General features: G+C 40.1%; 1 protein-coding gene across 21 annotated transcripts in view; it reads right to left on the bottom strand.

Annotated features, from left to right (window-relative positions):
- ASPH (aspartate beta-hydroxylase) overlaps positions 1 to 15,590 on the bottom strand; it is a 214,078-nt gene that overhangs the window by 14,590 nt on the left and 183,898 nt on the right. For all 21 annotated transcript variants that reach the window (XM_055116588.2, XM_034966138.3, XM_034966135.3 and 18 more), the window contains 3 exons: positions 10,805 to 10,940; positions 2,854 to 2,945; positions 2,350 to 2,483 (listed from right to left, as the gene is read on the bottom strand). In XM_055116588.2, coding sequence (XP_054972563.2) covers positions 2,350 to 2,483; positions 2,854 to 2,945; positions 10,805 to 10,940 — 362 coding nt within the window. The remainder of the gene's footprint in view (positions 1 to 2,349; positions 2,484 to 2,853; positions 2,946 to 10,804; positions 10,941 to 15,590) is intronic.

Genomic DNA, 15,590 nt, shown 5'->3' on the forward strand with positions numbered 1-15,590 from the left:
TGCCTCATGCTCTCATGTGATCTCCAAGGAGTTACCTTGTCAATCTCTGCCTGCTCCAGCATTCTCCCACCTCCTCTCTGAATTCCTTGCATCACCCAATGTGTCCCTGCTCCTTTTCACTTTGGCAGAGAGACCCTGAAGACCCAAACCGAGTTCCCAGTGTAAGACAAGATTCATTCCATGCCTGAAGAAACTTCTACCTGTCCAGTGATCCCTGATTCCTCCTCCTGGTCTACCCGATTTTGCCTTTCTTGCCCCATTTCCTTCTTGGTTCTCCTTCCTCCTTCTCTTCTAAATACAGATGTTTTCATGGAACCTTTTCATTTCTGTCATCCTTCGATTGTCTCAAGCTTCCTCTAGAAGTTCCTGCTGAGTCTGACTCTCAAATCTTTATCTCTAGACTTACCTTCTCCCCTGAGTGCCAGGTCTCTATTTCCAGCCACCTCCTGGATGGTTCTACAAGTGTGTTCCCATAGCAACTAAATAAAATACATAAGCACTAAATTCATTTTCCTTTCCTTGAACTTGCCTCATGCCTCCCAAATTCCCAAGGTTTGCTCAAGCATCACCACCCTCCACTGTCCAAAGACTGCGATTGCAGCAGCATCTTGGATGACCCATTCCTGTACCACAAATTCAAGAGTCACCTGATAGCTCTTGTATCTGCTCTCTAGTCTCCATTTCTTTCCAGCATCCCAATTCCAGCTCTGTTTATCTTTTGGGTGGGCTTCTGTGACAGCCTGCTAATTGTTCTTCCCACTGTCCCCATAGGATTCACCCACGGGTTCCACAGTAACTTCCTAACAAAGGTCTGATCCCATTAGTTTGGGATTCAAAGCCTCCTATGATTTAGTTTCTAAAAGACTCTTTCACTTTGCAACCTTATTCTTTATGTACCATACACTGCTGGCTGCAGAATTATTATTCAATATTCTTCATATGTGGCCATAATTTTTGGCCTCTGTGCCTTTAATGGATACTGTTCCAGAATACCCCTCTTTAGCTTTCAATGTCAGAATCCTTCTTGTCTTTAAAAACCGCCACTCTGCAAGTTGAGTGTCTGTGAGCAGGTGAGGCTCCTGCTCATGGAGCCATCTGTAGTATTTTTAGCTTATCTGTAGAGAGGCCATCTGTAGTACCTCTTCTATGACCACTGTGGCCTTCAATCTTGTGTTATCTTCCTGAGCAGACACACCTTGCTAGGTGTGTCCTCAGAAGATGACGGCCCCTTCTGAGTCATCTCTGAATTTCCCACAGCACCATGGGCTGCCCAGGGCAGTTATCTGCCAATAATCAAATAGACAATTCCGCAGACCCCTGAACACTCATCCTCACTCAGACCTCTACTAAGGACAATAATAAATGTGTAAGACAACAATAACTTGGTTTCTGATCTCCAGGAGCTTACATACAGCTTGCTATGGAGATAAGGGTAATATATATTAATGAATAAAGAGTAATAGAAGATAGGAATGGGATTACTGAGGATATATACTCTGAGAGGTTCTATTTTTATAAAACTAAATTGGATCTTAGTAATAGGTTTTATTTTGGACAGGTGAAAAGATGGGCATTCTAGGGACAGAGATTATCAGCATCATAGGTACAGAAGCCAGAGCAAGTATGGTTTGTTCAAAAGATCATGAATAAACCTGTCAGGATTAGGAAAGTAACACGCAAGGGAGGGAGAGGAGATCTAACATTCATCACGTCCCGACTGATACCAGAACATGGACTGAGCACCTTGTAGGCATTATTCCAGTTAATCCATACAACAACCCTGCAAAGTAGATGTTATCACTGCCAATTTTATAAGCAAGAAGGCTGATGTTTGAAGGGATTAAGTAACTAGCCAAGGTTACACAGGTTAGGTGGCAGAGCTGGGATTTGAAAAAGGCAGCCAGCTTCCATTGCACCATACCATCTCCTCTATATCAAAATGTATAAATATCATGGGGTGAGTTCTTCAGTTAGGGGGACTTCTTGTAATCATGAATAAGTCAAGTTGCAAAGCAGGAAGCACAATGCATAACATCTGCAGGGCTCAATGCATGTTGGCTGACTCTGAATGCACATCTGTCTACCCAGAGAGAGAAACAAGGCAGCTTCTCAACTGGATAAGTACTCTGCCGAGAAATAATGGAGGGCAGCCCTAGAGCTGGGCAATGTCTCCAGGCTAATAGAAAGCACCAAGAAGGGATACAGACTTAAGAGTTTGGATTAATATCACTTTGCTCCAGTCTACTTCAGCTACAAAAGAAGATAAGTAATCCAAAGGAACACAACTGTGTTGTAACAAACCCTCATCCTCTGAGGTGACGGATATGACGGATAACAGAGGACCCATACTTGGTCTCGTTGGCACATCGAATCTTGCAGCCTTCCTTGGGAATCACCAAGCCCAGGTGCATTCGGAGCCTGCAGTTTGTGGGCCCTGTGTGCGGCCACACGTGAGTCCCGGGGTGCATGATGGAATATTTGATCTGCATAGAAAACATGACACTCCATTCAGCCATTTATCAAGGTATGGAGGAACTGCTAAGTTAAGGTGACAGTACAAAATTACTGTCAATTTGGATTAGAGCCTTTGTAAGATTTAATATTTATATTCAAGTCTTATTTCTTTGTGAAGGAACTAAAAATAAGCACTTATATTTTCCACAAAGCTATAAACACTGAACATTTTCCACCCTCAATTCTGACGACAACCACATAAAATTATGTTTCAGTAAAAAGGGCATGTAAAAAGAGGCATTCATTGGGCCAAAGGAAACAACCATTTCTTTGTAAAGGTCAACACGCCCTTATTCCTAACAATTAATTGTATTCTCCCCAGCACGACACTCTTGGTACCTGTCCTCTTCTGCATCCTGTTGTCTCGGGGAACTTTTCTAGTAAGGTACAGGTTTTAGGAGCTCCTTTGCAGGCATTTTCATTTCTTCTTCCTGGAATAAATAACATAATTGTTGGAAACAAATCACAGTAAAGCTTAAACTTATCCCATTTAGATGAGGTGAGAGCTATATGTCATCCTCACCGCAGGAATGAGAAGATTGAGTAAACATGAGAAGATGAAGTAGGAATGCAAAAGGCTTATTGGAAATAAATAAAAATTTATCAATAAAGAAGACGTGTCTTGCTCCAATCGGTAGTGACTGGCAGAGCAGGGATCCAAATTCTTCACTCGGTGTTGGACTATTTGACTAAGAATGTCTAACAGAAAAGACACAGGTTAAAGGCCTTTGACCTTGAATAACACAGGGATTAGGGGCTTCGATCCTCCATGCAGCCGAAAACCTGTGTATAACTTTTGACTCCCCAAAAACTTAACAACTAATAGCCTACTGTTGACTGGAAGACTTACCCTATATCATAAATAGTTGATTAACGTATTTTGTATGTTATATGTATTCTATACTATAGTCTTACACTAAAGTAAGCTGAAAAAAAGAAAATGGTATTAAGAAAATAATAAGGAAGAGAAAATACTTTTACAGTACTGTACTGTATTTTATCGATACCATAAGTTTACATCATCTGTTTACAAGATGAATTGAATGTCTGAAATGGCCTGCAACTACAGGTACAGACCTTAATCTACAGTACATATCAATCAATTCAACTTTGTCTTGTAGGGTCATGACTTTTCTCTGCTTCTTGGCAGCGTGTCCATCATCATTAGTTGCTCTTTGTATAGGTCCCATGGTGTTATTCGAGGTTTGCAGCATTGCATTAAACACAAGGAAAAATACACAAGAACCATAAGAGACCACTTTTCACCGTGATATGCAATTTACCAGAGACAGGAACTGCTCACATGGAGACGACAGTATCACATGGTATTTTAAGCGGATACTGAAAACACTTGAGCTTGCCGAATAGCAACAGGAAGCAGCTATGAAATTATTACAGTAGTATAATCTGTACTAGAGTTAATTTAATGGAGTTATGATTTAACACTGCATCTTCATGTTTGTTTACATTTCTCTTGACTGTGAATGGTGCTATGTATGGTCTGTAAGTGCTTCCATGCATATGTTGATACATTTTATTTCTTTATAATAGATTTGTATATATATAGTAAATAATAAAATAGATTAGTACCTATATATATTTCATGCATTCATGACATACCTAATTTTTCTTAATTTTAAAAAATATTTCCAGGCTATAAGGCTCATCTGCAAGTTTTTTTCAGATTGCCACAAATCTCAAAAAAATTTCCAATATATTGACAAAAATTCTTATATAAGCGGACCCATAACATTCAAATTCATGTTGTTCAAAGGCCAACTGTACTTATTTTTTCCCCTGTGACAGGCAAAATAATAGTTGGCTCCCAAAAGATGTCCATACCCTCATCCCATAACCTGTGAATATGTTATCTTTCATGCAAGAGGGAATTAAGGCTGTAAGTGGCACTGAGATTTCTTATCAGCTCACATTAAAATAGGGAGATTATCCAAGATTACTTGGATGGGCCCAAGGTAATCACAGCATCCTTAAATGTGGGAGGAGGAGGCAGATGAGTAAGTGTCAGAGTGATACAGTATGAGAAAGACTTGACTGGCCACTGCTGGCTCTGAAGATGGAAGGGGGCCACAAGCCGGGGAATGTGGGCAGCCTCTAGAAGCTGGAGACTCCAGAGGGAATACAGCCCTGGTGACACTTGTATTTTAGCTCAGTGTGATCTATTGTAGACTTCTGACCTCTAGAACTATAAGATAATAAATGTGTCTGTGTTTTATGCTATTAAGTTTTGTGGTAATTTGTTACACCAGCCACAGGAAACTAATACATCCCCTAAAGAAGGAAAATAGCTTATATTATATTTCTAACTTAGAAATGCATTTCTAGGACTATATTAGTTGCCAAAACACTATTTTTATTGGAATTTAATGTCTTTTCCATATCCAGATCATCCTTTATATGATGATAAAGAATAGGATTTAAATGAAGAAGGCGTCTTTGAGAGGGGACATATTCTATGATTAACTGTCAAGAGCACAGATTCTGGGACATGTCATTTAAGTTTCCTGAACTATGCAAATTTCTTTACACTCTATAAAGCCCCTGCTTATTAGGGAAGATGTGCTCAGAATGTACACAATATCATCTGCTCTAACGGGGGAGTAAAACAATGGGATTTTTAAAAGTCAGAGACATTTTAATTCCCTATTCAAGATTCCTAAAAGAGACTGCTACATCTAAAGCTGAGTTTAATTTTATTTAATTAATGTTAATTGTGTCCTAAGATAATCACATACTGAGAATAAAATAAGAGTTACAAAAAACACAACTAAAAGGTATTCACCCCAATCAAATGGAGCTCAATGTTTTAGAAAACAGCTTTTTCTAAGTAACCTTTTTGGCTCTTAATTGAATAAAATGTTAATTGCTATTTTTAGTTATTAATGGAGTTCCCCAAATGAACAATAAATGTCAGTTTGGGTGAATATTACATAAACCTACGAGTCATCGTAAAGTGTTTTTGAGCCTGGGCTTTCCAAGTCTTCCGGTATGCAGGGCCTGGGGCTGCTTGGCAGGAGTCCCCAATTCTGAGCTCTGTGCTGTCCAGGCAGCAGTTAAGTGAAACTGGTGGCTTGGGGAACAACCATAGGTGGCCTGGAGTTCTCACAAGCACCAGGTGGCTGAGCATGTGCTACCTGGAGAACAGATGTGCCTTACCTGAATGACAGGTGATGAATGGGTAACCAAATGGGTTGTGTCCCTGAGATTTTCAAGGAATTAGAGAACACCTCTAGCTCTTTAGACACATTTATCTTTTTGGTCTGTAAACCCAGATTCTCTGTGCAGTAGACTCTGGGCATTCATGCACTGTCACTGGTCATTTTAACTATTCACGTCTGATCATGAGGGTCCAAGGAATGCAACGGCAGTTCCTTGATGCTCACAACAGGCCAGGAACCACTCTGCATGATGAGAGTGCCTCATTTGATGTCTACAACATGTCATAAGAAGGCTCAATTAGTGTTGTATTTTATAGAAAGGCAATTGAGCCACAGAGGGGTCACATAGCGAACAGCAGAGCAGGAATTTCAATTCAGCCAGACTGGACCCAGTGTTCATGCTCTTAATCAGACCAGAGACCACCTCTCCACTACTGTTATTACATCATGTGCTATTGTTAGACCATAAAAATATAATATTACTATCATATATTGGATAACTGTGCCAAGTCTTTCATCTAGTGCTCACTGATCCTAGTAACAACCCCATACTTGAGGCACTATTTGCCATTTTTCAGATGAGGGATTTGAAGCTCAGAGATTCAGGGACATGCACACATCACACAGCTAACAAGCGGTGCATCCAGGACTCTAACCTAGGATTGTTGGTTTCCAAAGCCTATGCTTTAAAGCATAATTTCTCATTTTGTTGCATTGTAAGTTAGAAGGCAGCTGTGCAGGAGCAAACCAGTTAACTCAGCCTGAAGAGGAATGCCCAGCATCTGCAACTCACTGTGGCTTTGTTGTCGTTTGATTATTTCTCACCAACGTTAAACTAACCCTCAAGAAGTAATAAACCTTGCTTCTTTGGGAAAATAGCTCTAGAAAGAGATCTAACAGCCAATGCAAATCTGGAAGAATCATTTAAATTTATCACTTCTTACACATGAATATACTTTGTGAGGGCTATTCATGGAGCTGATATCCTGGGTTGTATATTTTATAAATTTCAAGGCTCTACTTCTGGGGCAACAACAGGTTCCATTTTGCATGACAATTCTGATCAGTTGCTAGCAGCCACCTAGAACACTGTGTTGAGAAGGACTTAGAGGTTCAGCCTCAGCTTATTCAGAAAGGCTGTTGGGGTCAGTTAGCACCTTTCCCATGGGCTCTGGAAGAAAAAAATGACTGCACATGTGTGGCATATTTTAATCACTGTTGGTGGCACTTATTAAGATAAGAGCAAAATAGATGTTCCATAATATTCACGTAACAATTTTAAAAGTTATTTTTGGGGAACAAAATCATTATTTATATTTGCTGATTCTGGTTTTTTCCTTCAACTCTAAAAAGCCAGTCCTTTAAAAAAACATAGTTCAGTCCTAATGAAACTACTTGGATACTGTATCAGTTCGCTAGGGCTGCCACAAGCAAATACCACAGACTGAGTGGCTTAAACAACAGAAGTGTATTTTCTTACAGTTCTGGAGGCTGAAAGTCCAAAATTAAGGTGTGGCCAGGCTTGGTTTCTCCTGAGGCCTCTTTTCTTGGCTCCTAGGTGGCCACCTTCTTCTTGTGTCCTCACACGTCATTTTCTCATCCCTAGTGATATGGTTTGGCTGCATCCCCACCCAAATCTCATCTTCAATTATAGTTCCCATAATCCCCATGTGTCATGGGAGGGACCAGGTGGAGATAACTGAATCATGGGGGTGGTTTTCCCCATCCTGTTCTCATGATAGTGAGTTAGTTCTCACGAGATCTGATGGTTTTATAAGGGGCTTCCCCCTTCACTTGGTACTTATTCTCTCTCCTGCTGTCCTGTGAAGAGGTGCCTTCCACCATGATTGTAAGTTTCCTGAGGCCTCCCCAGTCATGTGGAATTATGTGTCAATTAAACCTCTTTTTGGTATAAATTACCTAGTGTTTCTTCATAGCAGTGTGAGAACAGACTAACACATCTAGTGTTTCTTCCGCTTCTTATCAGGGAATCAGTTATATTGGGTCAGGGCCTCATCCTTATGACCTCATTTAATCTTAACTATCTCCTTAAAGGCCCTATCACCAAATACAGTCACACTGGAGGTTAGGGCTTCAACATATGAATTTTGCGGGGTACACAGTTCAGTCCATAGAAGAGACCTACCGTAATTTTACTTCCCAAAACTTCCAGCATCAGCCTTAGGCATTCGACTACCCAGCAGCATGATTTGCTAACTAGACAACAGCTAAGTCTTTACTGAGCCAGATATTCATCACCTTTTTCTCTGAATCTGAGCTCTCAATGTGGCTAAGCAAACTGGTCGCTCACCTCCCTCCCTACAACGTCCGCCCCTGTCCCTTCCACTCCAGAATTCTTCTCCTCTATTTCTGAACCACAGCACCTGACATGGATGCCATCCTGCTTCAGCATAAGCTACGATAGTACTTGCCATCAAACTTATTATTTTCTTTCTTTCTTTCTTTCTTTCTTTTTTTTTTTTTGACAGTCTCGCTCTGTTGCCCAGGCTGGAGTGCAGTGACATGATCTCGGCTCACTGCAATCTCTGCCTCCTGGGTTCAAGTGATTCTCCTACCTCAGCCTCCCGAGTAGCTGGAATTACAGGCACGTGCCACCATGCCCAGCTAATTTTTTGTCTTTTTGGCAGAGATGGGGTTTCACCGTGTTGGTCAAGCTTGTCTTGAATGCCTGACCTCAAATGATCTGCCTGCCTTGGCCTCCCAAAGTGCTGGGATTACAGTCATGAGCCACCACACCGAGCCCCAAATTTATTCTTTATACTATGAATTTGTTTCTAGAAAATAGTTACTGGATTCCCCCACTAGAAGCATGGAATCACAAACCAAAGACCATAAAGAACTTTAAAAAATCTTCCTAAAAGGGAAACTATGTGAATTTTATCCCTTTATGACAATAAAATAAAACTAGAAATTCAGTGAAGCAGGCTGAGTGGAGTGGCTTATACCTGTAATCTCAGCATTTTGGGAGGCCAAGGTAAGAGGGTCACTTGAAGCCAAGGAGTTCAAGACCAGCCTGGGCAATATAGTGAGACCCTATCTCTATAAAAACATTTAAAAATTAGCCAGGTATGTAGACGCACACATGTAGTCCTAGCTACTTGGGAGGAGAATTGCTTGAGGCCAGGAGTTGGAGCTGTAATGAGCTAGGATTGCACCATTGCATGCCAACCTGGGCAAGAGAGCAAGATCCTGTCAATCAATCAATCAATGTTGAAGCAACTACAACAGATTGGAAAACACATGCTCAATCACACACAGGCACATATACATATAGATCATTTTAAGTCAATGTGGAAACCAGGGCAGAAATGCAGTCTTTTTTTGAAAATAACTCAGGTAAAAATACCATATATTACAGTGTAGGGAATACATCCAAACCTGTAACTGTAGGTCAGTGCATAGCTTTAAATGCTATTATTAATAAGAAAGAATGAAAATAAATTTACTAAGGAATTCCAATCAAAATATTTAAAAGAAAAATAAAACAAAACAAAAAAGAGCAGGAGAAGGAAGAGAAAATATAAATTCAGGAATTAGAAAATATAATCATAATCATGTAAGTGAGAAATAATTTTATGAGTTTTTTAAACAACAGGGTAGACACAATTCTATCACATGTAAGAAAGAGAAAGAAAGAACATGTAAATTCCATTCAATGGGAATAAGAATTTAACAAAGATACTAAGAAAGTAAAACACATTCTAAGAAGTTAAGTAGTTCATGGAAAATCAGGTATATTCCACCTATGTGAAAATGTAGAAGACAAAATGTTACCTCCAACAACATTATTGACTCCATAATTTATTTTCTTTCTTGCTTAATGCTTTTTATATCCTGTAATACTTTGCATATTAATTTTATCAAATACTTTTTTTGTTTTTGGCAGAAACTACAGTTTCTAGAAATTAGTGCTAGGATGCCTGCTATTCTGAAGCATTGCTCTAGGAGGCCCAGTAGGTTCTGTGATGCATAAGGATGTTAATGGAATCAAAGTACGAGGTGAACACATAAGTGCCAATAGAATGGACTCATCTTGGTGACATGTCAGAGGTAAATTAGCATATTGCCCAAATATGGATTGTATAGCTCCATTTAAAAAATTCTTGTTGGCAAAAAGTGGATAGACACTTTTTTTCATGGTTCTCTCTCTTTAGATGGAAGTATCCCTGAAAACATTACTAAAGTAGTTCCTCTTATTCTTACATAGAAACCATTCTGAAAGCATAATTGAGATAAACCACTGTCCTTATTTGTCCTTTAGTGTAAATTAGATGCATATTACAATCTGAATTTGTTTTCTGTAGCTGAAGATATGCAGCACGTGCTGTTTAGTCTTCAAAATAAATTTACTTTTGTATAGTTATTGTTAATCCAGGCTAACTCCACTTTTCAAGGAGAAAATTGGAGTCTTAAATACTCCTCATTTTAAAGATAGATGAATATATCAATTCACTGAAAACACACACACACACATACACACACACACACACACACACGCTGGAGCTCCATATGTGTGCCTGTACCTGGGTTAAGCTAAAAAAATATGAAGTTCAGTATGAGCCACTTCCTATTCCTGAAGAGCTGAGACAGCAGTTATTATTGTCTTGTCACTCTGGTGTATTACCATTTTTACCAGCTGGTGTGTTACCATTTTTACCATCATCCGTGTTGATATCATTTTGCCATGCAACGTCACCTCCATTTTATATGAGCAAATGATGCTCAGGGACATAACTTTCTAATACACTGATAACACCTGCTAGATTTTTCAGTTATGCCTACACAGTAGGGTTACAGTCAGTAACACGTCATTCAACAGGAAAGACCAGAAAAATCAGAACACTATTCATAAATATTTATCCAAATACACACGTGGATATACACACACAGCAATATACCTGGACACATACAAATAAGGGCTCAGATGTAGTTTTCAAAAACAATGAATGGATTTCAAAAATCTAGGTTTTTTTGGGCCCCTCGTTTAAGCCTGGGAATCCCAGCTCTGGGAAGCGTCACCAGAAGACTCTTGTCAGTACCCACTTCCCATCAGGTTTGGGCTGCAGAGAACCACCTAGAAGTCAGAAGCTCACCTTGCTGCCACAGCGTGAACTGGCTCCAGTCCCCTCTTTCCCTCAGGTTTTCATCCTCAGGCAGGAAGAGACCTTTGGCTTTATCCATCACTGCAAGGCCTTCATCTCGGATGAACTTCCAGTTTCTTTCTAAAGACTAGAGGGAAGATTCTGGCTTTACTGGACTGAAAACGGGCCTGGTGGAGCACCTCATAATGATTCTTGTTTTTTTGAGGTTTGTATCAGAAAGGAACTAATTCTTTGCCTTATCTAGATTGCTTATATTTCAATTTCCTCTGGGACTTCTTGTCACAGCTATAAAAACCCCAAACCTCATGATTTTTCCAAACCAGAAGTTTTTGTAACATAACAATTTCAATAACTCCTAGAAACTTCACAGAATAATCCTCTCCACAATCTGTTTTGCCTAAAGACTTTTTTTTTGAAACCACAACCTAAGAAGAGTACTGATCTTGTTGATCAGATTACATCAGTACACTGTAATAAGTTCCATGTGACACTCCAGCCTCTAAACTGGAACAGAAATCACAGACATAATTTCACCTTTCAACAGAGTTCCTCACAAAGATGCCATTAAAGATGGTCAATATTAGTTAAACATTCAACATATCAGAAGAGTATCCATTGGAGGATTTTTGATAGATAACATTAACAGCAAACCAAAACAAATAAATGCACTAGTGTTTAGAATTCAGCCAAACAAAAATATTTCCTTGACTTCTCATTTGTGAGGGAGCCTTAGCCCCTGCCAGAAAGGGAGCTTATGACCAGTAGAGACTAGGAGTGGCATGGCAGGTGACGGTAGATCCTGTGGAAGATCCTCTGGGCAATCTGCACCATCACACTGGGTGTTGATTAGGAGTGGGAGGTGGGGGACGGTAGGGTGGGTAGGGGAGAAGGCAAAGGTGAGGATATGAGCAGCAAACTAATATGGATTTCCATCAGGAGACAAGCATAAAAAGAGCTTTCCTACTTCAGGACAGAGACAAAGCTGTACAGATATACCAGAATTTTGAAATGTTAATAATTTCAATCATTTCTATGTTCTATGAGAAATGGATGAAATAGTTGAGTATATGGATTCATGGACAGGGAGGAACATGTTAGCTGATTTCAACAAGAATCAGGGGCAGATCTATTTTCAGTGACTATTTCAGTGACTCAGGGACTAGAACTAATAGGTTACAAACCAAAAAACAGATTTTGATGGAAAAATGGAAAACCAGTAGAATATTCTGAAGATTGATTGAGTTTCTTTGTAAATCATGGTTCTCTATCTTTTGAATTGGTCAAGCAAAATGATCAATTATTGGTTAGAGCAAAGCATGAGATAATGTGTAGACTGTCTTTTTACCAAGTCCTGCTTTATAAACTCATGATTCCACATAAGAAGGTGATATGGAATCAGGATGGCTGCAGAGCCAGAAGGCTGTGATATAGACAGAGATTTGTGTGGAAACATGGTGCCAGCCCCAGCCAAACAAGGGAATACTTTCTATATCACGTGAAAACACTAGCTATTAAAATATTCTAGGGCAAGAAAGAGATTTTGGTTGATTTTATAATTTTATGACATGTATGCATTAATTTGTGTTAATATTGTTAACAGAAGACCAATGAGACGTGGGGAGGCCAAAGGAGAACTTTATTTTTCAAAAGCAATCTGCAGATTAGGGAGATGCAGCTTTGGAAAGTGCACTCCCAGGAAGGGTGGCGGGGGGAAGGAGATGACAAAGGCCAAAACTGCAGGGCAGGGCAGGTGAGGAGTGTTGGGAGCAAGGAAGAATGTTGGCTGGATGGCCTTTCAGCCCCAGATCACCAGTCTCTGGTGGTTAATTGGCTGGTTCCAGGTGGTTGGTTGGCTTGTTGGTGCTAGGTGGTCTTGTTGGTGGTCAGATGGAGGAATTTCCAGTTGTAGTTGTTTTCAAAAACTGTTCTTTGACTTGGTTGCAGAAAAACAGATTCTGAAACACTTTCCAAGGACACAGAGAGCGTGACTGCCTCCTCATCTTGACATGGCCTCTTAGTTCTGCTTTTAACTTTTGAGCCAGAGGGAGTTCATCTTGTTTGCCAACTGGGGGCATAGTTTGACCACACCTACACCTGCTACTACCATTGCCCAGCTTGGCGTTGTCCTGGTCATTTATCCATGTTTAGGGCTCTGTTCCACCAACTGGGTTCCATATTACTTCATCCCAAGTGGGCAGTTCATGAAGAACAGGGCAAAGATCGCATTTCAATAAAGAGACATTCAAAAGCCCTTACTTTGTCAGATCCACAGATTGAGAGCATACAACCATTTTGTAAAAAAACCCAAGACCGTGGAAAAGAAAAAAATGCACCCTAGGATTTCGCTGTATGTTCACATCTTCCCAAATGCACCTCAATTGCCAACACTCACTCTGGATATTGTCACTTGTTCAAGTTGCTACATAAATCTGTTACATTCTTGTTAAATTGTCACACAGACAAGGGAAGAATTGCTCCTCTAACACATAAAATTACTTTTCAAATGAGGTTATTGGTGCCTTATAAGGACAACCTATTCCTTTATTCCCTCCTGGTATTTTAGAAGATTCTTTTATTTCTTTAAAGCTGATTTAGGGGCATGGTTGGAAACAGCTGATCTTTTGTTACTAAAATAGGGCACAAAGCCCTAGGGAAAAATGTTAAAGTGATTGCATCACTCAATATAATTTAACATTTTTTACTTAAGAATAGACTATCTTTTATATATGAAACATTGCCCTTCCTGCCCCTTCACCCACAGCCTCCCCTGGGAAGTGTTGCCAAGGTACTTTTCGTGAATAGCAATAATTTTTTAAGAAATGTTTTGGCTTTTCCTTGTTATATGTGGCACACATGTGCTGGATGACAGACTCGTGCTCAAAAGGGGCAAACTGGTGCAGAAGGGTCTCTCTGAACACATGCCCTAATATGCCACCAGCCATTCTCAGTCCTAACTAGTACTACTAACTCAGTACTATCTAGTCCATTTTGATTATAAAACAGTCACTTATTTTCTCTTTTGAGTTCAATACTTTCTTACAGAATTTTACATTGGGAAGGAACCATACTGTTAATCTAGCTGAAATTTCTTCAGTTTAGGGATGATGAAATGACTCCTTGTGTGGTTAATGAGCCTAAATCCCACAGTCTGGTGGTCAGCACAGGTGGTGCCAAAACCCCTCTGTACTATCTCCTCCTCAATTAGAGAAGGTCACATTTAGGCACAGGGATTTCAGGCTGCAGTGGACTCAAGGGGCCCTGCTCCCCTCGAGCAAAAGAGCAATTGCGAGGTACCCCAGCCTCCTGGTCTCAGAGATTTACTGGGTACCTGTGACTGTGGGTACTGGTCAGGAGCACTTGCAAGGTGCTTAGAGAGCAACATGCTCCCTGGTGAGCACCCTGCAGAGGGCATGCCACCAAGACAGTTCAACATCTTTGGCAAATGGGGAAAACTGAGGGAACCAAAAAATCCCACCAGTTAAACCTGATGACATGTGTTTGAAGGCGTTTTCCAACTTTGGAAAGACAAACCAGGGGCCTTTAGGGGCACTGGGGGGAAATCTGGGATGGGACCTAAGAATGCTGTTTTTAAGCACAAACAAAGGAATCACATAATATAATATTCACATGGTTAGAGGAAATTAAAGATCAAACCTAATTACACTCGGCATGTGTATGTCTATTCAGGACAAAAACAAAATACCATAAACTGGGTAGATTATAAATAACAGATATTTATTTCCCACAGTTCTGGAGTATGAGAAGTTCAAACTCAAGATGTAGGCAGATTCAATTCTGGTGAGGGCCACTTTCTGGTTCATAGATGGTACCTTCTAGCTGCCTCAACAAATGGTGGATGGGACAACCAAACTCTCTGGGGACTCTTTTATAAGGGCACTAATCTCATTCATGAAGGCTTTGCCCTTAAGGCATAATCATCACCCAAAGCCCCACCTCTTAATACTATCACCTTGGGAGTCAAATTTCAATAGATGAATTTGGGGGAGACACAAACATTCAGACCATATCAGTGTATGTGTGTGCAGAAGAGAGGGAGAGGGAGAGAGAATATGAATTTTCTCTACACTAATACCACCCACTTGTCTTCAATGGCAAATAATCCAGTTTTTAGGAAATTCCAACAGAAAACCTGAAGGCTCACAAACAGCAGGCAATGCCCACATTTTTAAAAGCCTCTTCTGAAATATTACTGCCTTGACTCTAAACTCATCTGTTTCATAAAACTGAAAGAGAAACTAATTGCATCAGTATTCAGTTGGTTGCCCGAAAGACACCAGTTTCTAATTCCCATTTCTTCTTGTGGCAAAAGAGACTTTAGAAAGCACGGTTTGATTCTTTCTACGGCGGCACATGGCTTCATAAAGCCATCTCAGCATGTGCCTCACGAGTTACACCTTAGCTATATTTTTCACTCTAGGCATCTATAAATGGCCTTCCCAGTTCTGACCTCATGAATCCCACATCCTGCCCCAGCTCTCCTGAATCCCAGACCTGCATCCAGTTAGGAGCAGTTTCCTCATCTCCCCAGACAGCCTGCTCATGCCACCTGGATGCTGTACTTTTCTCTGTAACATCAAATTAAGTCCTATTTTTAAAATCTTCTCTTAAAATTGACTTCCTGCAGAAAGTCTTTCTCTTGAGAAGCAAACTAAAGCCTAACTCATTTTTATTTAACTATTTTTCTTACTAATGCTTTTGTTCAATTAAAAAATACACATTTTTTAAAGTCAAATATTATTACAGGTCTTATAATGAG

Source organism: Pan paniscus, chromosome 7 (genome assembly GCF_029289425.2).
Source record: "Pan paniscus chromosome 7, NHGRI_mPanPan1-v2.0_pri, whole genome shotgun sequence".
NCBI classification, from domain to species: Eukaryota; Metazoa; Chordata; class Mammalia; order Primates; family Hominidae; genus Pan; species Pan paniscus.